Below are 25,707 nucleotides of genomic sequence, written 5' to 3'. Positions count from 1 at the left end.
ATTGATAGAATAATAGTGTCCACTGTTATCCATGTGCAATTTATATCCCACCAAGTTACGGCAATCTCGGCCCATTCCACCTAGGGCTCAGCTAAACACAGGGCAAGGATAAAAGGAACTAAGAGGGGAAAGAAACCTTTGGTTTCCCTCGCTGGCCTCCTCCTGGCTGTCATGTTTATCCTCGGGCTACAACGCCTTCTGAGTCAGTCACTCACTCGGCATGACAACCAGGCAACTAGCAGTTTTTACAGGTGGTCAGCAAAGGCAAACTTTTGGGTTGCCACAGGTTGACATGGACATTTGCTTCATTTGCAACCACGTGACTTAACAAGAAGCAGCTGGCAACAACGGGTGAATCTCGCTCTACTGCACAATTAAAGCTCTTTGAGGCGTACTTGAGCTGCCCACAAGGGGCAATTCATAAATCGGGCCCGCTTGAGTAAATCACACAAAAGGGGCATCTAAGTGCCTGGTGCTAACCAGAGGCATTTTCTCCCGCCGGTTATGGTAGGATCAATGTGCTGCAGTCAAATGTCGCACGGGTAATGCGATAAGGAACACACACTGCTTGACACGTCCTTTGCAGGTTGACCTGTCTATGGGAATTCTACATCCTACTTTTCTCTACAGCCCGTCTATTCCTCTATTCGTACATGAACTCCCCTACTCTCACACATTTCTTCTAAAAGGATGCGACACGTACGAAGGGACCGGGTTGCCCTATCCAGCACAGACGTACTAGTCCGACTCCCAAGTCAATGTAGAAGTTATCTTGATTGGACATTTACCACCCCCCGGGTCTGATGAATAACCCTTTTATTCTTGGTGCACCCCCAAAACAAAAACAAGTGAATATTTTTCATGTATAGTGCTGTTGTGTGCACTGTGCATTCATTTGCTATTTTCCCAGATTGGAAAATTATAATAATTAAAAAAATACAACACAGAACATAAAAAAATCCCCTGACTTTGATGCTTGAATAACTTAAAGAAATATCATTACAATAAACTTTAATACGTTTTGAAGCCAGTCCCTTCAGTTTCCTCCTTAAAAGGCGAAAGTTTTTTTTTTTTTACTCCTTTGTAATTTTTTTTTTTGACAGTTCAAGTTGAGATGAGAAAAAACAGATGGAAGCGGGAGGTAATAGGGGAGGGGGGGAAAAAGAAGACAAAAAAAAGCTTTGAAGGCAACAGATCACCAGTTGAACGTGTCCTTTGAAAAGTTCTGTCGGGGGAGATAGCCGGCCCGTGCCGGAAAGTTCCCAACTTTCCACCTAAGAAGCGGCACAATTTCTCCACGGAACCACTTGCCGCACCGTGCGGACAAATGGGGAAAAAAAAAGAAGAAAAAGAAAATTGAGGCTTAATCTGAAAATGTGTGCCCTCCTGTCTCCAAGTACTGCGTCGGCTCATGTCCTGCTCATGACATCATCATTCGTCTCCCCGGGCAATTCATTTATTTCTCATGGCTCGCTCGCTCATTTCCTTCCCCTGTTATCTATTTAACGTCCTGGCCCCCAGGCCTCCGTTGTGGTTGGGGGTAAGGTACGAGTCTGTGCGGTGGACTGGGGAGGAGAAGGGGGAGGAGGAAGAGGAGTGATGGTATGAAGACTGGGCTGAGGAGCGCAGAAGGGCATTCGAATTTCCACCACTCTGGGGCTGTTGAAGGTTGAGGATACTGTCGATGGCGCTCTGCAGGTGCTCGTTCAGGGTGTCGTCCTGGGGGCTGTCACTGGAGAAGCTGGCGTTGTCCACGTCAAACTGCTCTGACTTCAGCCTTTTGGCTGATGGAAGGGTCATCTCCCAATTCAACTCAGACTCATGATCTCTTGGTTCGGACTTGACCACCGGTCGGTAGAATCCTGGCTCGTCATCCTTGGGGTCTCTTTTCAAGCTCATGGTCATCTCATTACTATTCCTCTTGGATTCTCCTCTGCTGAAGAACACCAGCTTTGGGCTTTCTTCTTTCTTCACCTTTACACTCTCTGGGACTCCTTGCACCTTGTGGGATGTAATGACGCTTCTGCATTCATCTTCCTGCTTTATTGCCTGGGTCATAACTGGTACTTGTGCAGGTGTTTCGACCGCTGACCTGGTGTCTGTTGGCTTACCGGTCACAAAGGCGTCTACGTTCTCCCGATACGTCTTACGAAGGGGTAGCCTGCAGAATGTGGCCATGGGCTTCTTTTCAACAGGTGATGAATGGTCCAGTGTACCATTCATCTGCCCAGAGGGTGTGGTGGTTGTGACTGTGGCTGGGGTTGGGTTGACAGTTGTCTTGATGACGGTGCTGGCGGGTGTTGTGGGTGGGGCAGGAGGTGGAGGTGGCGGTGGAGGGTTGTGATGAACAGGATCTAAAGCAGTGTTATGGATGACTTTGCTCAGCCCTGCCTCCTGCTTGATCTTCAACTTCAGCCCGATACGACTACGGGCCTCGTATGTTTTGATTGGAGGTCTGCTGCGTGAAGGGAGTGCGTCGTCATCTGCATCAAGCGACTGTGAGGCTTTGGCCCAAGTGACAGAGGGAGAACCCCCACTGCTGTGCTTGATCACTAGCTTGGTAGGGTGTATTGGTGTGGAGGTCTGCATTGCAGGGGGTCTGTGGGTCTCTGCTGCAGGGGCAGGACACGGCGAGGAAGAGACGGAGGTCACAGAAGGGGTTACAGTCTGAGACCGTGAAGAAGAGGAGACGTATTCATCTGCAGAAGAAAGAGTGACAGTGTTATCAAACATTTGTCAGGGGAATAAATCTCTTCTCACATAGATCCATATGAATTCAACTCTACACCCACACCCCTACATACATGGCTAGAAACCTATTCCTCATATCAAGAAACACCACTGGCCACCTTCCCCAGGCAGGGTAACGTGATAGTGTCATTGCAACGGACCACCCTGCCCCTCCATACTCTTATCAGCACTCCCTTGCTGCACCTTCTCAATCATAGCCAGCACTAAAATCCTGAGTATCGGCTGGAGTTTGGGAGGAGGAGGAGTCTGTGTTCTCAGATCATTAATGAATTGTGCAGGGCTGACACCCCACGCTTAGGAATTTAGATCTGTGTTGTCATGTCACAGAGGACGGTAGGAGCACTTTATTCCTGGCACATGAACAGTTATTGTTATGTATCTGCAGCCGGTGTAAAATATTGGGATATGTGTATGTATTCCAGAGATGTATAAAATAGTTATTTGTTTATTTTGCCTTGACATACGCTCCCAAAGGGTATACAGTATGCAAAAGGCAATTTCTTTCTTAACAGGTACAAATTAAATATTTCATATGAATGCAAACCATTAGCAGCAAGTAGTAATTCTAAAACAAACTCTATGCAGCCTTATACTTTTTGAAGGCTCCTTCTTGCAGCTGTTAGGCTATAAATAGAATGCTGAATCAGTCATGGGAAGGCCGCACTCCCCCCTCCTCCTTGTGTTGGCAAAGATGGGACAATGATGGGATTAGTCTGCAGAGGCAGCCAGAACGCATGCAGGCAATTCCGTCTGACAAACCGTGCCATGGAAGCACCTTGTAATAAAGATTTACTTTTCAATAAAGACTTCACACAAATAAAGAGCGCGCAATTCTAAAAAACGAAACTTCAGTATATAAACATCCTTCCATGTGGTGGCTGCACAGCGTTCACAGGCTTCTTTCCCTTTATCTGTCTGAGGGGGGACAACACTCACTTGTACTGGATCTATAGAGGGAAGTCATGCTGGTCACCCCAGGCTGCTCTCCTGATGTAGACCTCAAGCATGTTTTCCTCATTACATGGAGGGAGGGGGGGCGAGTAGTTTACAGAAGAATGTTTGTGCTTTCACGGGAGGTGACAAGGACACGGTTTCTGGTAAGAATATAAATCAGATCATTTTTGTACTCGCTGAAAACATTCTCACCCTGAAAAAGGAGAACTAATGCAGCCGCCACATCTAAAATAAATAGTTAAGCTGCACTATACAGTAAACTCTTATCCGGAATTTCCCGTGGATGCCGGGTAACGGGAAGTTTACTGTATTACATTATTGTTCTTGGGTTTAGTATACAATTCTGTATTTTTATTAAACAACTTATAAAAAAACTTTGAAAAAGAAAAAAAAGTGACCAAAAAAAACAACTAATTTTAATGGAAATCTCTTACTAGTTGCTGCACACCAGCTGAAAGTTAGGATCAGACATAAACTGGCCACATATTACAATCGGTTTCTAAACTTCACCATCTCTTATAGATTTAATAACGGCCGTGTAGTATTAGGACCTAAACGACCCATTCATGGATATCCTGTCAGGTTTCCCACGGCACCACAGAACTGTAAATCTAAAGGAGATTGTATAATCAGATTGTAACTTATGTGGCCATAGTGAGTACAGCCCAGTGATTCTGGTTATGGTTCCTCACTGATTAAAAGGAAAAAGAGTCTATGTGGCTTATTCTGAAATCTCGGCGGATGTGTGACAATTCTGAACAAAGTCCCTAATTCATAAAAAGTCATTAGAGGGAGACACCACAAACCTATATACATAACAGAAACCCGAATTAAATGAAATAATCATTTGCAAATAAAACAAATACTCGATATTTCAATTTAAGAATATAAAGAAAGTCCCAATTAAAGTCAGACATTCTGTGCGGCCTCCTAGTGGTGAAGTTGGGGATGTGCATTACCTGGTCTTTCCTTTGCCAACTGTCGGTCCTGAGACAGAGCAACTTTCTCCTCCTGAATAAACATTCTGTCGATCATTACCATCTCTGCAGAAGGACTCACTCTCTGCACAGGAAGAGAAACAGTGGTCAGACCACAGCAATAAAATCACACCATACACAGTAAAAGATTCAAGATGGCCCCCATTTTAGTAGCAGCCTTCTAAGTCATCAGTTAGAAATCTGAAATGTGCATTGTGAGCGGCCAGAGCAACGCTACACATATGCAAACGTCACGTGAGCACCAAGGCAGGCCGGCTTACGGTTTTGGTCTTTTTTGTTGTGTACGTATCCTTTAGTGGTCAACATTGCGCTAAACTGGATATAGGGCTCCAGTTAGCACAATGTAGGGCTCCGGTGATCTTCACCATGCAGCCTCGCCATCTCACAGATTTTATCCAAAAGCTACCCCGCAGGTTAGAGCCTGTGTATGAATTCTGGGGGTTTATTACTTTAAAATGTAAAGCTGGTCAAACTTCTCAGAAAAGCTTTGCACTGAAAATAATTTAAACCACAGCATAGAAAAAAAGGCTTTGTGGCTTCGGTAGGCCACACAGGGGAGATTATGGGGTCCCTGTGGCTTAGGTAGGTATATTATATGCAGATCTGCATCGCAGATCGTATGAGCAGGAGATCCGATCTGCCCTGGAACAGCGGATCGTTCCTGAAATGTCACTTCTATCTGACTTTGTGAGTGCAATCTCACATTCCACCGCAGTCACAAAGTCGGATAGAAGTGACATTTCAGGAACGATCAACTGTTCCAGGGCAGATCGGTTTGCCTGCACATACGATCCACGATGCCAATCTGCCCTGGAATAGCTGACAAAGCATTGGAATGCTTGACCTAAACGGGTGGTCACAAATTCCACTGCCGAAAAACTGGGTGGGATTACGTTAAAATGTGTGACCAATCACACATTCCAACCTAGTCACAAACTTTGAGAGAACACCGGCTTCAGAATTACAGTGCACCGAATGCTTTCGTTTAGCACTCCCAGAGACCTGCAGGCAATGCCTGAAGGGGGGAACTTTCCTAGCAAACCAAAGTTGAAAAGGACTATTTTGATTGGCTGCAGTTGACGGACTTATTCATCAGTGTTACTAAAAGTCTACGGTCTCCTTTTTTATTCAAATAATCCTTAGAGAACACAGAATCGAGAAGGCTCCAAGGGGCACTCTCCGACTTTGTTGTTGAAGCCCTTGTTTTCCCAATCCTTATAAAGGAGGTTGTGTGATTGTCTGATTGCCACTTTTATTATTCTGAACAAGGACTAAAATAAGCCATACAACAAAACTCAGCGTCTCACCATTTCTGTGCCATTGCTTGTATTAGAACTACAGAAGCATTTTATTTGCGGAATACAGTCACAAAACGTTTGAAGAGCTGTTATCACCTTTGCAGCATCTTATTCATCAATCAGCTAGATGTAGGTCAAGACATTTTCTAATGGAGGTAATCGGTCTAATGTGACTGCTTTCAGAGCTTCTACTTCACAGAATATACACAGTATGTCACCAGTACCATAGTGGAGACATCTGACATTCTGTAACCCTCCCCCAAATTACTGACCACCATGTCCCCTTTAAAAAGAGAAGTAAAGCCTTTTTGGCTTTACCTCTTTTTGGTCACAGGTGTACATTTCCAAATGTTTACCTGTGACCCAGAGTCAGCATATAGCTGGCTACTGCCCCGTCTATGGGGACCGTGAAGGAAGGTTCCCAACAATATGGTCAGGCTCCACTCCGGCTGCCTGATTGACAGCTGACTCTGCCTCTCTAAATCTTGAGTCGGCTGTGTCCGTCCCCTCCCGTCTGTCCCTCCAATGAGCGCTGGAGGGATGACCAACGGTCTCTTCTCCCTGCGAGGAGCGGTGTCTGTGAGCTGAACTATCAGTGGTTACATGATTGTTTATCTCACGCATGTTGCCGAATACACTGTTCCCCAGTCTCAAATAAAACTTGTCCCTGTGATCTCAGCTAAAGGAGCTTGCAGACTGGCCTTTAGGCAGAGGTGGCCAATTAGTAGCTTGACCTGAACAACGTTCACTTCCTTTGCTGGAAATCATATGGACAAATGCCTAGGTAGAGCTGGCATCAGAGCCACATAAATAAACTATCACAGAACTCTTCCTTTTTTTTTTGTATTGACTTTTTAAACACAAGGGGCAGGGTATTCAGAATGGGGGAGAGACTGACTCGTAAAAGGTCCAACTTAAAGGAGAGAAAACATGGACGCTACCACTGCTGACCTCTCCTGCTGAAAATGGTTGTTGCCTGCCTGCCTAACTGAATCACAACGGATAAATATGAGAGGTGTCCTAAAAAAATTATTTCTAAAATATAACATTGTGCAATATACAATTGTTGTGGGTTTCATTTGACATCTAGATATACCCTGAGCATTACAATTATCACTGCTGGAGATACTCGTGTTGGGCAATGCGCATTAGTAAACATAATGAACACATCACAGGAGTGAGCTTGGAGCGTTGACTACTTTACAACACACAGGGACCATGGGGAACAAAAGTAGCCCCCCTCCAGAAGGAAGGACAGTGTCAGCACCAATTCAGAGATGATTTGAGGATCTACAGCCGAGTGATACACAAACAAGATACATTTTTGTTCATAGTTAAGCTAATTTAATGTATTTTTAAGGTTTAACTCCGGAGTTTAGTATCACTTTAAGTAGAAGACGACTCTCAGAAGAGTGCTTTTGTGTGATGGATATCTCTCAGAGAGAGTTCCTCATATGAAGGCTTTTATGTCTAACAGACAGTAAAGTCAAAGTGCTTTTATACTCACCCTGGACTCTTCTAAAAGCAGCAAGCGATACTTGTTCAGCATGGCCTGGGTGCGCTTCAGGAGCTGAGTAGACATTGTCTCAAACTCATCATCCACTAGACAAAGTTGAGAAATAAAGTTGTGTCATTCAAATATGGGCAACTCGAATCATAAAAAATACACACGGGTACTTGTGAATGAAAAGGGAACAAAATCTATTAAAAAAAAAACAAACGGTTGCCTGTAACTGATCAGTTTCTGATTGTTATTCATATAGTCCAGGACACGGAAATGGAACAAGGACTCCGAATGGTTGATATGGGCAACAAGACATTTTCTTTTTAGCATATTTTTGGATGGCTCACAGAGCGGATAGTAATGAGAGACATCAGATGTATGCATTTATAAATGTGAGAACCTTTAAAGAAGATAGAACTCACCTTTTCTTAGGTCATTTGGATTGGGCAGCAGACCCTGGTACACGTGGTAGGGAAGAAGTCTGTGCAAGGCATCTTCAAATGAGTGGAAGGGTGTCTTGTAATCTGGGTGCAGGACTGTGCCCTGGTGTTTATGGAGCTGCTCCAGGAAGCTGCAGGAACCACAAGATAGTCATGGGTATAACAATAAAGCATTTTACATAAAAGACTTTAGCCAGTCTTGTGACTTACTGTATACCCCAATGCCACATGCACAGCTAAACATGACCACTCATTTTATTATGTCAGTTTACGTTTCCTTTGTCATCTGCCTGCTCATTGGACAAGGATTCTAAAGGGTGATGTGTATTCAATACAAATGGAGCGCCTTACCCCAAACTGTTTGTCTATCTCCTACTCTGACTGCCTTTAGGTGAGCCCCGAAGACTCATCTCTTCAGGGAAGCCTATCCCACCTCAACCTAACCGCTCAACCATCACATTCTCAAACAATTTATCCCCACACAGCTACCTCCTCATGTATCACTCGCCCCTCCCTTTTAGATTGTAAGCTCTCACGGACAGGGCCCTCCTTACCATCTTGTCCTAAAATTGTATTGTAATGTTTTCATTATATTGGAAATCACTGCACAAACTGTTGGCGCTCTATAAATCCTGAATAAAAATAATAATAATAATGAGGAGGTACTTTAAAAGGGGTGCTATGACTGAGAAATACTGCACTAAATTGGAGGTCGGCATCTGGTGGGTCATTAGAATATCTGGTATCATACAATCTCATCTAGGTGTGCACACTGCTAGATACAAAATACATTGCCAAGGAAGGCACATCATTTATAGGTCCCACAGTAAAGGCAAAGGCACATGACCCAAACACTTAAGCTTGAATCGTTAAAGTGGGATTAAAGGAGAACTATGAGATGAGTGATTTCCACTCACCTCATAGTTCTAGCCGACCTGTGACAATGAGACTGTCACAGGTCGGCTCAGTAGATCGGGAGGTGAGCGAACACATACCGGGTTCGCTCACCCCTCGATCCTGTCACTGCTCTCTGCCGTGGGAGGGGCTGGTTTTGAATATAACATGGGTGCAAAAAATGAAAAAAGGGCCTCAGTCATGAAGGGGTTAAAAAATAAGGAAAACGTTATTTTGTGCATGGTAACACCGTCCTACTTGTGACAAGCTTGCTGGCGCCCTCTGCTGCACAGATTAGTACCAGCAGAAAACCAAGTCCATCAACTCGGGCCTACACAGATGAACATGCTGTGGACATCTCTCGCACGCTCTGTACAAATACAGTGTTTGCTCACCAGGCTTCCTTGCTTGGCTGTAGTGTCTGATGTTTTTTCAGCGTTCCAAATTTACTATCAAACTAAAAAGCAGAACAAAACAGAAATCTGATTACATTAATGACAAATACACAACAGCTTTACAGGTGATAAGAATCTCTTATCTGATCCCAGAATATTTCAGCAGCAATTTAATAGGCTGTAAGTCAGAGTTTATCAATGTTTTTGTCGGCGGTTCCCCAATTCGTTGTTATTCCCCCTTGTATACATATAAACGAAGAAATCCTGTTTTAGTGTAAATTGACTTTGTATGCATCTCCAAAATCCACACAAATAGAAATATAAATGGCTTTGTCATCTATTGTTAAAAGTAACATACACTCCATGAACATCTCAGGCTAAATGTGAACATTACTTTTAACTGGTGCCTCAAACCGGTGGCTCAGAGGGATTACCAAGCCAATCATTCAGGATTTGGGTCATTTAAAACTTTTATTCTGGAAGGAAGCCTTCTTTGTCCTCTGGAATGGTAGAATCTCTGCACTGTTAAGTCGAAACAGAATTATGCCCCTACAAAACCCACTTTTATAGCTCGAGGTGTCCCTATGTTTCACATAACCCAGGCTGCGAACCACTCTTGTAAGGGTTATGCCTGAAGTACAAGCTGTAGCCCAAGGGCAACCTGCAGCCCTCCAGTATTTGTTGTGTGGCCCTTGGACTCCCAAAAGTCTGAAGTGGGAGCACCGACTTGTAAAGGTGTAATAGCAGTGGTCTCTTCAATCCTCATGAATCATGTCCGCAGACTCTCGCTGTCTTCTGCATCATATCGGAATTTTCCAACCAAAACCTGAAACATCCCTGCAGTCTCTGACCATCATTTCCCCTAGTATGTCTGCAGTCTGATCATCATTTCCTCTAGTATGCCTGCAGTCTCTGACCATCATTTCCCCTAGTATGTCTGCAGTCTGATCATCATTTCCTCTAGTATGCCTGCAGTCTCTGACCATCATTTCCCCTAGTATGTCTGCAGTCTGATCATCATTTCCTCTAGTATGCCTGCAGTCTCTGACCATCATTTCCCCTAGTATGTCTGCAGTCTGATCATCATTTCCTCTAGTATGCCTGCAGTCTCTGACCATCATTTCCCCTAGTATGTCTGCAGTCTGATCATCATTTCCTCTAGTATGCCTGCAGTCTCTGACCATCATTTCCCCTAGTATGTCTGCAGTCTGATCATCATTTCCTCTAGTATGCCTGCAGTCTCTGACCATCATTTCCCCTAGTATGTCTGCAGTCTGATCATCATTTCCTCTAGTATGCCTGCAGTCTCTGACCATCATTTCCCCTAGTATGTCTGCAGTCTGATCATCATTTCCTCTAGTATGCCTGCAGTCTCTGACCATCATTTCCCCTAGTATGTCTGCAGTCTGATCATCATTTCCTCTAGTATGCCTGCAGTCTCTGACCATCATTTCCCCTAGTATGTCTGCAGTCTGATCATCATTTCCTCTAGTATGCCTGCAGTCTCTGACCATCATTTCCCCTAGTATGTCTGCAGTCTGATCATCATTTCCTCTAGTATGCCTGCAGTCTCTGACCATCATTTCCCCTAGTATGTCTGCAGTCTGATCATCATTTCCTCTAGTATGCCTGCAGTCTCTGACCATCATTTCCCCTAGTATGTCTGCAGTCTGATCATCATTTCCTCTAGTATGCCTGCAGTCTCTGACCATCATTTCCCCTAGTATGTCTGCAGTCTGATCATCATTTCCTCTAGTATGCCTGCAGTCTCTGACCATCATTTCCCCTAGTATGTCTGCAGTCTGATCATCATTTCCTCTAGTATGCCTGCAGTCTCTGACCATCATTTCCCCTAGTATGTCTGCAGTCTGATCATCATTTCCTCTAGTATGCCTGCAGTCTCTGACCATCATTTCCCCTAGTATGTCTGCAGTCTGATCATCATTTCCTCTAGTATGCCTGCAGTCTCTGACCATCATTTCCCCTAGTATGTCTGCAGTCTGATCATCATTTCCTCTAGTATGCCTGCAGTCTCTGACCATCATTTCCCCTAGTATGTCTGCAGTCTGATCATCATTTCCTCTAGTATGCCTGCAGTCTCTGACCATCATTTCCCCTAGTATGTCTGCAGTCTGATCATCATTTCCTCTAGTATGCCTGCAGTCTCTGACCATCATTTCCCCTAGTATGTCTGCAGTCTGATCATCATTTCCTCTAGTATGCCTGCAGTCTCTGACCATCATTTCCTTTAGTATGTCTGCAGTCTCACAGTTCTTTCTAACATTACATATACTAAACATTATGTGTGGCCCTCTGTTGATGCCAGGGCCCCCAGTGTAGGCCCCCTGTAGCTTGTGAGTTGACCATCAGTGCTCTTGGGTAAGAATAGAAAAATTGTGGCCTCAATACAGTAAGGGTAGGGAATATCTAGAGTAGAGATAGTCCGGGGAAGGATAAAGACAACTGAATCAAGCCGTGTACTCTACAGACAACGTATTATTGATGACATTACAAATAGCTGGCCATAGGAAGCCACCTGTAAGTAACAATGGTGGACATATCGGTCATTGAATAAGACTACAGTTCAATTTCTTTTTCTCTCCAGCTAGAACCGGAACTCTCAGGGCACATACCTGCGTCTGGGTGCCAGGTACAATCTGAGAGATGCCTTTTCCAACAACTTGGATTTGCAGAGAGCCCTTTCCCAGGCTGATAGTAGGCACTGAGCTGATGACTCCGGTTTTAGCCTGAAACAGAAGAAACCAAAACAAAGGTGTTCTCTATGTGTACACTCCTTGTCCTCGGGTGTTACATTCCCCATTGATTTTGGTATCAGGATTGTATAGTCGGTACGGTTCCTCACCTGGGAGTGCACAGGGACAGCGTTGATAGGTTTCCCCTGCACCACAAGCGGTTTCCCACTCGTATTGGAGAAACCAGATGCGTCTTGGGGTCCGGGACCAGATGTGGCACCTGTAGACATTACAAGGTAAAACATAAGTCTTGCAGCATGCAGGCTGTTATATGTAGCTATGAACAACACACAAATCAAAGAGAAACAAAAGTAGGGTTCCTGTACTCGCCATAATAGCCATTTTTGCAGTCCATTGAGTGACATAGGCAGTTATTCACATTTGGGTTATACTGATGCCTACTGGAACCTTAGACACTGACAAACGAACAAAAAACAGTAGGCCAAGTCAAGATAACTCCGAACACTAACACCAGCATGCCTCTTGCCGTGGCAGGCCTCTGGTTCCTCGATGCGATGGTTGATATATGACACTTTTGTGGTTGTCGACTAGCCAACACTACAAAGATCAATGCTCCCGGATTCTGATTGGGAGATGAGATTCCTCCAAAGACCATGTCACCTGTACCAACAGGGTGCCCGGGACACCTCCCCAGCACAACAGGTTGGCATCCATCATAGAGATCTTTCGAAAGATGCAAAGGAAATACTTTTGTTTCCATAAGTGGATCACTGAGCTACCAAGCCAGGGAAAGCCTGGTCCTTGGTGTCAAATGAAATCGGTCTGTCCAGGGACTAGACTGGCTTCTCCCATGATGACTGAATGTTGTATGGCAAGAGTCAGGAGTGAAAAACGGGCAATGTGACTACCCTGAAGGAGGCCACCATCAGAGCCAGGACCCTCATGCAAAAGCGAAGTGTTGGTTGACTCCTAGAGTGAAGAGTTTGAACCTGGGAGCCGGAATTCTCTCCTGAAGGAGAAACCCTGGCCTGAGCTACGCCCAGGACTAGACCCAGATGTTGAGTCGGTTGCAGCGATGATTTCCGTAGGTTGAGGATTCATTGTAAGGCCTAGACAGTTAAGGCCACATTGGCCAACAGAGCTTGTGCCAACAGTTCCTTAAAACAGAAGGTTGTCTAAGTGGCCCACAATGGGGATGGCACGAGAATGTAGAAGGGCTAGTACGGAGACCAGCACCGTGGTGAACGCCTAAGGTTATCCAGGGATTTGTTTTTTTTGTTTGCCAGTGTCCAATACTCCTGTATGCGGCAGTATGACCAGTAGGTGAATGACTTGTGTCAATGGATGAAAAAACAACATTTGTATAGTTTCTAATGCTGTAAGAAATATGGAAAGGTAAGATAATCTAGAAATAAAATGACCTCTTAAAGCAGGTGCCCAGAACTCATTTGGAGTCATGATGTGGCTGTGCCCTCCCTCCCACCATTGCATCATCATAAATGACATATTGATGCACTAGAAGTATTATTCTTATTGGAGTCAGAGACAAGAGTGGTTTTCATGACTCATTTAGACATGAGATGCTAAGTAGGAAGAGCGTCCACAAACTGGTTTTTTTTTTTGGCTTAACTAGAAGATCAGGTGTAGAAGGCCAACTTAATATTGTATTAGGGCTGCAGTCAGAACATCTTCCTCATGCACTGTTCACGGAGCCATACAGACCTCTCCCCGCTGTGTTCATGTACACTTAGCTGTTTTGCAGCGTCCATCTCATAGGACTTTGCTCAGCAAAACTGACAAGTGCAGCCCAAAGCAGGCAGAGGTCAGATAGCCTCTTAGAGGCCTTTTACAAGTTCTTATCCTCAAGTGGCCCCATAAACAGGAAGTGCTTTCTCCTGAAGGGGCTATTCTCTGCACTTACATTGTGGTTATTTAATGAAGAAGCAAGCATGATTTTTTTTAAAGCCCAGTTAAGCCTTCAGTTTAAATCAGTTAAAAACTGCAATTAATCCGAAGGGTGTGCAAATGCTTACAGTATGTTCTATTTCTAAAGCAGTCACAGCCTGAGTAGAAAAGTCTGTCCCCTGCTTCTTTTTTTTTTTAAATTGTAAGACTTTTCTGTTGCTTTGATGCGTCTGGAATGTGTTCGAGAAGAACTCTGAGCAGAAACAAAAATGAACCCTTGTAGTGGGGCTACAGCAGCACTGTAAGGGTTAAGTGCTCCTTTTGGTCTAGGGGGTCAAATAGAAAAAGATACACTCACCTGATCCTCGGACCCACAGCCTCTTCTTCCTCTTCACTCTGATGGTCTAATGACCCGTAAATCACCACGTCTAATACATTGTATTAAAAAAGGTGAGGACACAGAGGGACAGCGCGGAGGGGGGGGGGGGGGGGGAGAGATGGACCGCAAGGACCAGTCAGGTCTGAGGGTCAGGTTATTACATCTTTTTTGTTTTACACCCTAGACCAAAATGAGCACATAACCCTTGCAGTGTGGGGCTAGCCCCACTGCAAGGGTTATGCTTAATCCTGCCTGGAGTTTTTCTTTAGGTGAAGCCTCTCAAGTACTAAATTACAGATTCTAATGTAACATCAGCATTTCTGCAACCTATACATACAAACATCACACTAACTCGCGTCAAGTCCATATAGTTTCATCAGCACAAAACATTGCAAATAGCATTTTCCCATTACTGCACAATAAAAGACATTGGGGGAAATGTATCAAAACTGGAGCAGACAGAATCTGGAGCAGCAGTGCACTGCAACCAATCAGCTTCTATCTCTCATTTTCAAATCCCAACTGAGCAGACCGAATAGAGATGCTGATTAGTTGCCATGGGCATCGGCTCCAGATTCTGTTTGCGCCAGTTTATATAAATTCCCCCCTCTGCATGCCCCAGCCTCAACATCTAGATAGAGGCCAGGAGATTTATGAAAATTGGACAAAAAGAGAAGCTGCAGCCAAAAGCAACATATGAGGTTTCATGTTTTAGAGCGGAGAAGCAATCTGATTAGTTTTCATGGGCAACTGATTATTGATATTAATACCGAATATTAATATCAACACCAATTGACGATGTTAAGTTAGGTTACAATGTAATTGCCATAGCTAGTAGTCACACTCAGCTGGGCTTATATTTTTGCTAGGGATGCACAGATACTGGTTTTTCCGTATCGAGTACAAGTATCGATATTTTGCTTTCTGTACTCTCCGATACCAGTGCTTCCGCTGGCATGGAGCCAGCTTCCCAGGCAATTAGGAAGTCGGGCGGCAGGTAATGGCATACCACCCGGCTTCCTGGTTGCCCGGGAAGCTGGCTCCATGTTGTTTGGTCGGCTCGATTGTGATTTCCTGGGAAAACGGCTTCCCAGCTAGCCAATCAGCATCGAGCCGCCTTCCCGGCCAATCAGGAAGCCGGGCCGCAAGTAATGACCAGCCTCCCGATTGCCCGGGAAGTCTGCTCCATGTTCCCCTATGGCATTGCTCTACGGATTTCCACTGACTGGAAGTTCCGGTATTGGCGAGCATCTGGGTGAGATCGAGTACTCGCCCAAATACTCAGTATCGGTGCATCCCTAATGTTTGCCACCCATTAGAACTGATGAAGCTACTTGGACGAGTGGCAAAACCTCTTCAACATCCAGCTGATTGTGAATGACTTAGTACTAGCCATACCATGCAAAATCAGAACCTTCAGGCTTATGATTGCCATAAGGAATAAATGTCATTGCTTTTTTCCATGAACAATCAACCTCTGCCCATAGCAAATAAACATATCCTTCAACATACCACAAATCCAGCCCACCCACCTGACGTCTTCACTAGAACCGATGCCTGCTGCTGCTGCTGCTGCTGAAGTAGTGTTGAAAGCTGAGCCGCCTGGGTCATGGCTCCTGTCTGCACCTTTGTCAGATCGCCGTGTGCCACAGAAGTTTGCTGCACCAACACCTGGCCAGGGGAGTGCCCATGCAGAGGGCCTTGTGTTGGTCCTTGCTGCCCTTGTCCACTGATCATCACCGAAGACTGAGCGTTGTATTGCCCAGCGAGAGCAGGGGATGTTTGGGCGCCCCCTTGTGACTGCTGAGATTGTATCATCAGACTCTGCTGCTGCTGCATCTAGGAATCAAGGCATAAGAAAAAGGTAAACGTTAGATATTTATCAAAGAAAAAAAAAGCACCTTTATTCAAAATGTCTCACTTCCAATACCTGGATAGGTAGCACAGCTACAGCAAGATACCCTCACAAAAGTCTTACCCAGCACAGCGGTGCAAAGTGCAGAAACTGACAACAGCCAGTCAGCCCCAAGACTACTGAAGTCGTCAAATATTAACCTCTTGGCTGTCGTTTGTTGCCAGCCTCTGCACAACGTTTCCCTACTACACGAAAAAAAACAACAAGCGACTATGGTCTCAAGGCTAAGTTTATCTTTTGGACTAAGTTTCATGTTACGCCCATATTCAGGGTGTAACATGGTCACAACTAAACCCCGCTGCCCCTCACATGAATCGCAGGGGGGGGGGTCCTCTTTATTTGACGTGGATGTACGTGGCTCCGCCCACATGGCTAAGTCACACGCCAGACTTCTAGTCCATTCATTCCTCCTCTTGTCCATGTTATTGAATATCTGTAGCACGTTACGGACATGGACAGAAGGCAGAATCTGCAACCAGAGCATTGCACTCACGATCCACTGATCAGTTTCAATACTTTAATGGCTCCAATGCAAAAAAAAAATCCACATTTTTCAATTTTATGAAGGCTCCATTTGTTTTTCTTCAAAAAGTGGACTTTACCTTTAAAAGGTCAACTTCAGCCAAAACTTTTGCTTTAGTTCTCGGGAAAGTGATAGAATCAGTGGCAGGTTTTTATTGCTGTGGCCCCCTTTGAGATTTCTCCTGATATTTTTGCAATTTTTGCACCCAGGACAGGAAGAAAAGGGGAAAACTATCCCAAACAGCAATGCTTTTAGAAGAGAACAGGCACCATGGAGGTATTTGTGTGTTGCAGTCCATCCCTCAGAGGGGGCCTAGGTAATGCTATGTTTCTAGGAAGTCAGGCCACAGGTATATCCCTTACCCACATCCCCCAACGCAATGCTGGAAAGCTGGCTCAGTAATTGACAGGCCCGGTCATTCCCATGTAGGAGGTTGGGGGGGGGGGAGGGGCTCATCCAAGAAATAATTTGTTGTTGTTGTTTAGCTACAGATTCACTTTAAACCTTTATAAAAAACAGTCAAAAACATGCAATGCTTCTAATTGCACTCAACCGCACTGATTTTTTAAACATTTTTTAAAACAAGAGCAATGCTAGAGGTGCTGCCCGCAGCAAACATATTCTTAGTTGTAATGGATCACAGCTCTCATCTTCTGCTCTGAAACGGCATGTGTGAACCTGTGCCCAGATTATGGCCACTAAAAGCACACACATTCTTAATAAGTGCTAAAAGCCCTTTAAAAACCAAAACCAGCCCTCATTCATCAAAGTATCTATATGCACTGTGGAGAAAATCAATTAGTATATCATGTTCTGCAAAGAGCGACAACGCTCAACATGAAGTTCCCCATTATTTTATATGGTGACGGCTCCCACCTTAGTGTTGTGTAGTGTTGTTAAAATCAGCTAGAGAGGTCAGTGATGGCTTGTTTTAAAGCTCTTCTACTCCTTGTTAAGAATGTTAAAGTGACATTAAACCCTCAGATTTTTTAACATAAAACAATACTGTAATGTGTGCCTTACTGTAATCCATGGTAGTTGCCCTTCTCTTTGCTGCTCTTCCTTTTAAATCCTCATGTATTCTCATGCTTGGGAAGAACTTCCCTTTTCAGCTCAGGGCCTCTTCCTGTAGTGCTGGCTCAGGTTGTGAACCTACACACAGACACCATGTAACCATTCGTGAGACAAGGCAGTCTGCTGCAAAACAGAAGTTCTGCCTAGCATGAGAACAGTTACAAATTTAAAAGGAAGAGCAGCAAAGAGAAGGGAAACAACCATGGATTACAGTAAGGCGCACATTACAGTATTGTTTTATGTTAAAAAATCTGAGGGTTTAATGTCACTTTAATACTTTAAATGGCTAAGTCTGGGCACAGGGGCACTTTTAGAAGGACACAACTGCACCACAAATCCAAAGCTCTCACCTGCTGGTACCGCTCCAACAGCTGTTTCTGCTGGGGCAGGGTGTTGGCCAAGGTCAACGCCTGGAACTGGCTGGGGGTCATCTGAAAGGTACGTTGCTGGTCCTGCGTTATGTGGATTGGCTGGCCCTGGTGTTTAATAGATGCCTGAGCCTGGAACTGCACCGGGAATGAGTGGGTCTGGGAGGAATCGGAGGTGGGTGGTGTGGCCTGAAGAGAAATTGGGACACCTGTCCGGCTGTCAGGTTGGGAGGTGCTCAGTTGTACTTGGAGCTGTACATGCTGCTGAGGGGACGATAGGGTTTGCTGCATTTCAGCAGACAGTGACTGATGAGGCGGGAAAGGCGACTGTACCTGAGGCTGAGAAGGAGGACGCAGAGGGTGCTGGGAAGAACTGTGAGGAGAGGAGATTTGGTTCTGAATGACAAACAGATTCTGCATCTGAGGAGTACAGGATCGGGAAAGGGGCTCGGAGGGAGGGCGAGCGAGACTCTGAGGTTGAGATGGAGGCCGAGAATGAGGACGAGACGGTGGCCGAGAAGGAGGACGTGACTGGTGTGGAGACTGCATCTGTGAATGGTGGGAGGCCGAGGCCTGCACCTGGGGGCTGGGTGGGTGAGGTAGTGTGTGGGAAGGCGAGGCTCCTGGAAGCTTCTGTTGTCCGGTGGGAATCTAAATGAGAGAATAGAGCGTTAGGAGGACAGTCATGTACACCGCAGGCCAGTGACTGATCATACACCGCTATGTGGTTCCAGCCATTAACTGTGCTACAAAACCTGCGAGCACACCTTAGTATTAGTAGTGCTGCTAAATGAAACAAAAAACACTAATACAACCCGATCACAAAATCATTTCCAGACATTCTAAACCATTTTATTATCACTCAGCAAGAATGAAATAAAAAACATACAAATCCAGTATGAAGACATGACCACAAGAGCCTCCATAGGTAATACAGGAGCTGCTTATAGAAAAGGGGGATCTGTAGCAACGACGTGAAAATAAACTGCAACTAGGAAACTAATATTCAACATTAGGGATGCACTAATACTGGTTTTTCGGTATCGAGTATTGATATTTTTTTGGGTACTCCCCGATACCAAAAGTCCCATTAAGGAAGAGCCATCCGGCTTCCCAATTAGCAGGGAAGCCGTCTCCATGCTCCCTCGTCACCAGGTGACAGGGAGCATGGAGCCGGCTTTCTGGCCAACAGGAAGCCAGGAGGGCGGGTAATGACTCGCCGCCTGGCTTCGTGATTGACCAGCTTCTTTACCAATCAGGTAGCCAGGCAGCGAGTCATGATGAGCTGATTGGCTGAGAAGCTGGCTTCATGCTCCCTCGTCACCAAGTGATGAGGGAGCATGGAGTCGGCTTCCTGGCCAATCAGGAAGCTGGGCAGCATGCAATGACTCGCTGCCCGGCTTCCCAATACCGGAAGTTCGGGTATCGGGCTAGGCATCGCAGCATTTGGGTGAGTACTCGGTATCAGTGCATCCCTAACTACCACCATTTTATTCTATAGGGTCTTGGCATTCAGAAAATATATAATGTTGGGGGGTTTTAAGTAATTTTCAGGCCTAAAATGTGGAATATAACATGGGTGCAAAAAATGAAAAAAGGGCCTCAGTCATGAAGGGGTTAAATAGATTATAATTTTTCTAAAGGAAGCCGGGTAGACGGACATATTTTTTTGGTTCAGTTTTGTAGGCTGAATGAAAATATGAGAGATTCCTCCATCCATGCCAACAGTGTGGCTGAACAAATCTCCCGCTGTGTACATTGGATATTCTGACAGCTGGCACAATGCAAACAGCTGATTGGATGAACAGTGTTTGCAACCAATGAATTTCCAGGATGTCCCTTTGTCAAAAACCATCTACTGATTCACTTCTGTTGAAGGGATAGGGTCACCCATGGATCACATTGCAGCCGATTCCTGCTGAATTGGCCAAAATTCGTTCCATGTGTACCCAGATTTAGCCTGCACCATGGATGAGCACAACTGGACTACAGAGTAAGCATTAGGTGCTCCCAGAATACTGGAGGACCACAGCAGAAAGGCCAGCTAGATTACAAGACGGAGTCTTTCAACGTTGGCTCAACGTTTGTCAACAGTAGAACTGAAGTGGTAAGATACCAACGCGTTCCGCAATCATCTTTATCAGGAACAGAGTTAATTTCCAAAAATCAAACAAGTATATGAAGAGTCCGGTGCAAAATGCATTGGAATCTTGCCACTTTGGTTTTTACTGCAGAAGTCAATGAAGACCATTCCACCACAGCTGGAGGGCCGGAGTTTGGTTACCCCTGCCATAAACAATCTTTGCAATCATAGTCCAGGGACAAATTGATTGACAAATGAATTCAGGAGCCAGTCTGTCCATTCCAGGAGCCAGCTCCATTGATGACAACTAGATAAAACCTGAAAAGCTGGAGGCCAGTGGTCATTTTTAAGAATATGTTGTCGTCTGAAAAATTCCCATTTAAGAACTATGGGTCTATATGAACTGATTAGGGAGTCCAGCAATGCCACGTACAGCTGGTGAGCAGTGCACAGGAGGGGCAGTCAAAGCACTCGGATCTTATGCAAGTTGACATCATACAGGACCTCTAGTTTCAGTGCTCCTGGGTTGTTTTAAGATGGCTAAAGCTACATGCAGGAACCAGGCAGTGCTTGCTCAGACATGCCAAATGCTGTTATGACCTTGTGGATCCGTACAGGTACACTTAAACACACCTGTTCCTCCACACCCATTCACCCACCAAAAGGTCTCGCTGACATGAGCCAAGGCGCTGTGTCTCTACACGCAGCTCACTGCTCTGTCCTTTCCCTTAAGAATTCCGTTTCACTTTTGTGACCCATTTCTATAGTGGAATAAACATGTAATTCAGACGTACTAACAGGTACAGCTCTATCTCTCCATCATATGTGTAGTATATATTTTTTATTATTATTTGTTTAATTTTTTGTATATATGTATTATATATTTTTTTTTTTAACCAAGCAGTGCAAGTACCGTAATGTGTCTTGTCAGCCTTTTTGCAGTCCCTGTGCAGAGGTGCTTAGACTGGGGTAGGAAGCAGCTACATATTTAGCAAATCAGTTGTGCTGTAGTGAAAGAATGCTAAAGAGAGAGCAGAGTGACAAAGAAATGAGCTCATTAATCTGCTGCTTCTCCTTTTACTGTCCAGTCACAAGCTGGGGAGGGACAAGACCTGCATGTGTTACTTAAAAGGAGAATTATAAGGCAAGTGATTTACACTCATCATAGTTAGAGCTGGGAGTGACATTGAAACTACCAAATTTTGGCTCTATAGAAGGGGAAGCCAGTGAACACATATCGCCGCGTGTTCACTTTCCGATCATCTCCCTGCAAAGAACGGTGACCATCAGTCACCGCTCCCCGCAGGGATTTCCCTCTCTGATCCTCCAGCACCAACTAGAGGAACGGAGAGGGGAGGGGGCGGGCAAAGCCTTTAGATAGGCAGAGCCCGCTGTCACTCACGCAGCTGGGTGGATCTCGACAGTATTGTCGGGATCCGTCCCGACTGCGGCGCTCTCAGTATATAGCAAGCTATTGCTCACTATATACTGAGCTTTGGGTCACCAGAGGACATTAGTATCCTCCCATGACCCTAAAGAGAACTATGGGACAAAAAGGTTACCCCATAGTTCTTCAAATCAGGTCTGCTGCACTAACAGACAGGGCTGTCTCGTGTGGAAGAATTGTATAAATCTCAGGGATGGATGGACGCAAATGTAAATCATTTGGCAGGTAACACAGCTCCCATTGATGTTACTATAACCATGAATATAGTGTTGTTTGCCTGGAGTTCAGCTTTATCTGCAGAGAAAGGGCAGTGCGGCGACCTGTGTCTATAGATGCCCAGCACCGGCTTGTGTGAATGAGGCCCACGCTGGTCTCTTGTGGATAAGCACTTCCTGTTCGACTCTAGAGGCTCTTACAAATGGTCATGACCTTCATCTGATGGATTCTCTGTATAGAAGAGACATAAACCCAGAACAGTGAATGTGTCTACAATAATCCAGCAGCACAGTTACACACAGGACACAGGCGGGGGAAGCATTTCACAAGAACACACGCAGTGTGCAAGGGAAGTGAAGGATTAGGAGGAAATGAACCAGAGAACAGCAGCAGCGTTTGAGGGAGAAATTAGTAACAAAATAAAGAGCAAGCAAGAGCCAGCAGAAGAGAAAGAGGGACCCCTGAATGCCGGGCGCAGTACAGAGGGGACGCGGGCAATCCCTACACAAAACTATTGTTCTTTAACCCCGGTGACCAGCGGATGTGATATACTGCATGAATCCTGTGAAAACTGACACTTTGATGGTCAAGAAGTCTGAGCCAGGGAGCTGCCAAAATATTAACACTTCTCAGACACTGCAAGCTGAAAAATATACTACTGCTGTCTACAGAGAGAAGAGTCAGACAGGGGCAGCAGCGAGCTGCTGTAGGGTTATAGTACATGCAGCTTGTTCATTCTGATCCCATCGCCTACTTCTCCCAGGTATCTTACATACTTGCCTTTAAAATGCTGAAGTACTATCACAAAATCATAAAGGAGACCTAGGAACACCAATTTGATTAATGCCCCCCCTCTTGCTCAAGAAATTACAGGGGCAGGATGGCGACCATGCATATGGCAGGCCTTAAATAAATGATATAGCATGAAGCCCCATATAACAATTAGTGAAATATTTCATCTCGGGGGGGTTGATAAATGCCAACATTGGGATTCAAATGAAGGAAAAAGTTAAGTTGCAGGAACTAGTTACCATTTGCTGCCTATTAAAGTCCATCTAAACCCAAAAACAAAAATAGAATAGATCTCAGATCATCAATCCTTAAAGCAGAACTCAAGATTTTAAAAAGTTTAACCCTTGCAGTGGGGCTACCCCTGCACTGAAAGGGCTAACTGCTTGTTTTGTCTAGGGATCGAGAATAAAGAAGGAATACTCGCATGATTCTCTGTCCCGCTTGGCTTCTAAACTGGTCCCCGCAGCCTCTTCACCCCTGGGGCTCCGACAGTCTAAGGACCCGTGACGTCATCACATCGAATACAGGTCTATTAGATGTGAAGATGCCGAAGGACATATCACAGCCGGAGCGAAGGGGGAAGAGAGGTGAGGGAGTGATTGCCGCAGGACCGAGGATCGGTGAGTATGTCTTCTTCACCCCCCCACCCCAGAGAATAATGAGCAGTTAACCCTTGCAGTGCGGGAGTAGCACCAGTGTCAACTTTAACTTCTGTTAAGCCCTCATTCACACGACTAAAAGCCGGCCCGTACAGATTCGTGCTGCATGCCGTATCAGGACACTTCCCGGAAGGACAGGTGCTGCGTCTGATTTGTACGCAGCAGCCTGTTCTTCCCTATGGGAGTACGCGGCCGTACGCTCACCTGAACTGCACATCCGTGTGGGTACGGGTGTCCGTACTCGAACGCTGACAGGATGGATCCTGTCTGCGTCTAATCAGGGACACCCGCACGGACACGCAGTTCGAGCGTACGGCAGCGTACTCCCATAGGGAAGAACAGGCTGCTGCCTACAAATCACACGCAGCACCTGTCCTTCCCGGGAGTGGCCCGATACAGCCGTGCACGCAGCACGGATCTGTACGGGGCCGGCTTTTAGTTGTGTGAATGAGGGCTAAGAGTGGTGGCCGCATTAGTTCTTTTTTATGCCTTTAGTTTCCTTTATTTTTACCTGGTGACGCAGCCAGTAACATGCTACCTGTCTTAGGGCGACTCCGCTCTATGGAGGGGCAGTGTAACCACCCATGGACGGCAGCATTGTCAACCTAGGGTAGTGTTAGATGGACTTGGCTAACACATTTATTTGGAACTCCAGCTAACAATATTTACATTTTGGGATAAAGGTTTTACATACATGAATAAAAGCTTTGTAAGCACCCCTGTCAGTGCCAATGATTTGTTTCAGCCCTCTATCTGCCACTTTTGCTGGACAGCTTGGCCTAGTAATGGAAGTGGAAAAACAACAGACTTACTGGCTGGATCACAAAGTGAAAATAAAAAAAAAGGGAAAAAAAGTCTAAAAAAAACAAAAAAAAGAATGAAGCCAACACATTTAAAGATTGGTAAGCTGCAATATATTACAGGTTTGCTTTTGGGTTTATATACACTCTTGCCTTGGAGTGGAAACATCAGAAAGATCCTGGCTAACGTATTAGCAACGGCACTGCACTGGGGGTTGCACAGGAATTAGAAGGGAAGATCTGCCACCACACGGTTACGGGGAAGAAGACTAGAGGGAGAGCCACAGGAAAGTATTGGGTGAAAGCAGACTGAGTTGAGTGGCTACCTGGCAGGACATAGCCTGCTGTGATTGGCTGGCAGGGAAATGAGGTAAGTGTCCTTTGGATTCCGGTGTTGCTGTATGGTTCTGGGCCAGTTCGCGGTTGGACTGGGCTGCGGAGCCGGCACTGCTGCTCACTATGACGGAGGCGGGTACGCTACTGCTGCTGGAGGTGCTGCTGCTCAAAGTGCTGCCAGAAACGGCTATGCTGTAGATTGGCATTGTGAGGTGTGCGGCTGCCGAGGTCTGAACCAGGCTGCTTTCCTGTTGCGATTTCAACGCCGCTTCGTATAACTGCTGCTGTTCCTTCTGCAATGGCCAACACCAGCAACCGTCTGTTAAATACTCACTCATACAAAAAAAACTTCACATAATCATCAAAAAAAGAACATAGAACTGGAAAAAAGGATATTAAACAGTAGGCCGATTCCTATAAACTGAAGGGAGCAGATTTAATTGCTTCTAGCAAACAGATTCCATCATTTCCAAAGTGGAGGCGAGGACAATCAAAGCTGAAATCTGATTGGTTACTTTTGGCAACACAAGAGAACTGGGTCAGGAGCTTAAAAATAGCAGGTAAAAGAACAGAAAAATTTAGCAATTGGTTTAGCATTTTTCCTTTATTGACTTGCAGTGTGCCTCTGAACTTGCTGACACATTTGACTACTTAAATGTAAGTTCCCCAGCACAGCCCCCTTCTCCTTGCATGTCATAACCCTCTCCTCTTGTAGCGTCTCATTACTCTGTGCTGGCCTAGCTCCTCAGGCTCTGACTGCTGCAGCTTCCAATGCACTCCGTTAAAAGTTCCCAGTGTGCAATGAAATTAGAGCAAGCACAATCAGTACAATAGAGGAGCCGTTACAACTGTGCAAGACTGAAGGGAAGGCCGGAGTTTAGCTATAAGCTGGCAATGGCAGCTCCCTCATTTCCATCCTGTAACTTAATCCACTTTTTTCTCCCTGCTTTGGCTAGAGTTCGGGAAGGCTAGAAGCTGTCCTTTCCCTTGCTGTTTGCGTTCCTCTGGCTGGGTGTTGGGGCCTCATAATAGTGCTATAAAAGACACGGTGGGTGCGGAATACTTTTACTGACCTGCATTGTTAAAACGGCATTTACTCACAATTTGCTCTTACATAAAATCACAGTTCTCTAGTCGGAGAAGCAGTTTCCTGGTTGAGTTCTAACTTATGGCCACTAGAGGGCAGTATTCAGCATGTGCAAAGCTTTCCGTCCATTTGAAATACGGAGAAGGCCCTTGTACACTGTCATCCGGAGAGAATC

General features: G+C 45.3%; 1 protein-coding gene across 1 annotated transcript in view; it reads right to left on the bottom strand.

Moving 5' to 3' along the window:
• Positions 1-1,062: 1,062 nt before the first annotated feature.
• GLTSCR1 (glioma tumor suppressor candidate region gene 1) overlaps positions 1,063-25,707 on the bottom strand; it is an 81,821-nt gene continuing 57,176 nt past the window's right edge. Inside the window, exons 6-15 of the mRNA XM_018555996.1 lie at positions 24,436-24,738; positions 18,095-18,763; positions 15,765-16,071; positions 12,098-12,207; positions 11,868-11,981; positions 9,235-9,296; positions 7,928-8,076; positions 7,509-7,603; positions 4,665-4,767; positions 1,063-2,699 (exon numbers count right to left, since the gene is read on the bottom strand). Coding sequence (XP_018411498.1) covers positions 1,495-2,699; positions 4,665-4,767; positions 7,509-7,603; positions 7,928-8,076; positions 9,235-9,296; positions 11,868-11,981; positions 12,098-12,207; positions 15,765-16,071; positions 18,095-18,763; positions 24,436-24,738 — 3,117 coding nt within the window. The 3' untranslated portion in view covers positions 1,063-1,494. The remainder of the gene's footprint in view (positions 2,700-4,664; positions 4,768-7,508; positions 7,604-7,927; positions 8,077-9,234; positions 9,297-11,867; positions 11,982-12,097; positions 12,208-15,764; positions 16,072-18,094; positions 18,764-24,435; positions 24,739-25,707) is intronic.

The sequence above is a fragment of the Nanorana parkeri genome, unplaced genomic scaffold (genome assembly GCF_000935625.1).
Source record: "Nanorana parkeri isolate BGI_ZX_2015 unplaced genomic scaffold, ASM93562v1 scaffold221, whole genome shotgun sequence".
Taxonomy (NCBI): domain Eukaryota; kingdom Metazoa; phylum Chordata; class Amphibia; order Anura; family Dicroglossidae; genus Nanorana; species Nanorana parkeri.
This window is presented reverse-complemented; position numbering and strand designations above follow the sequence as displayed.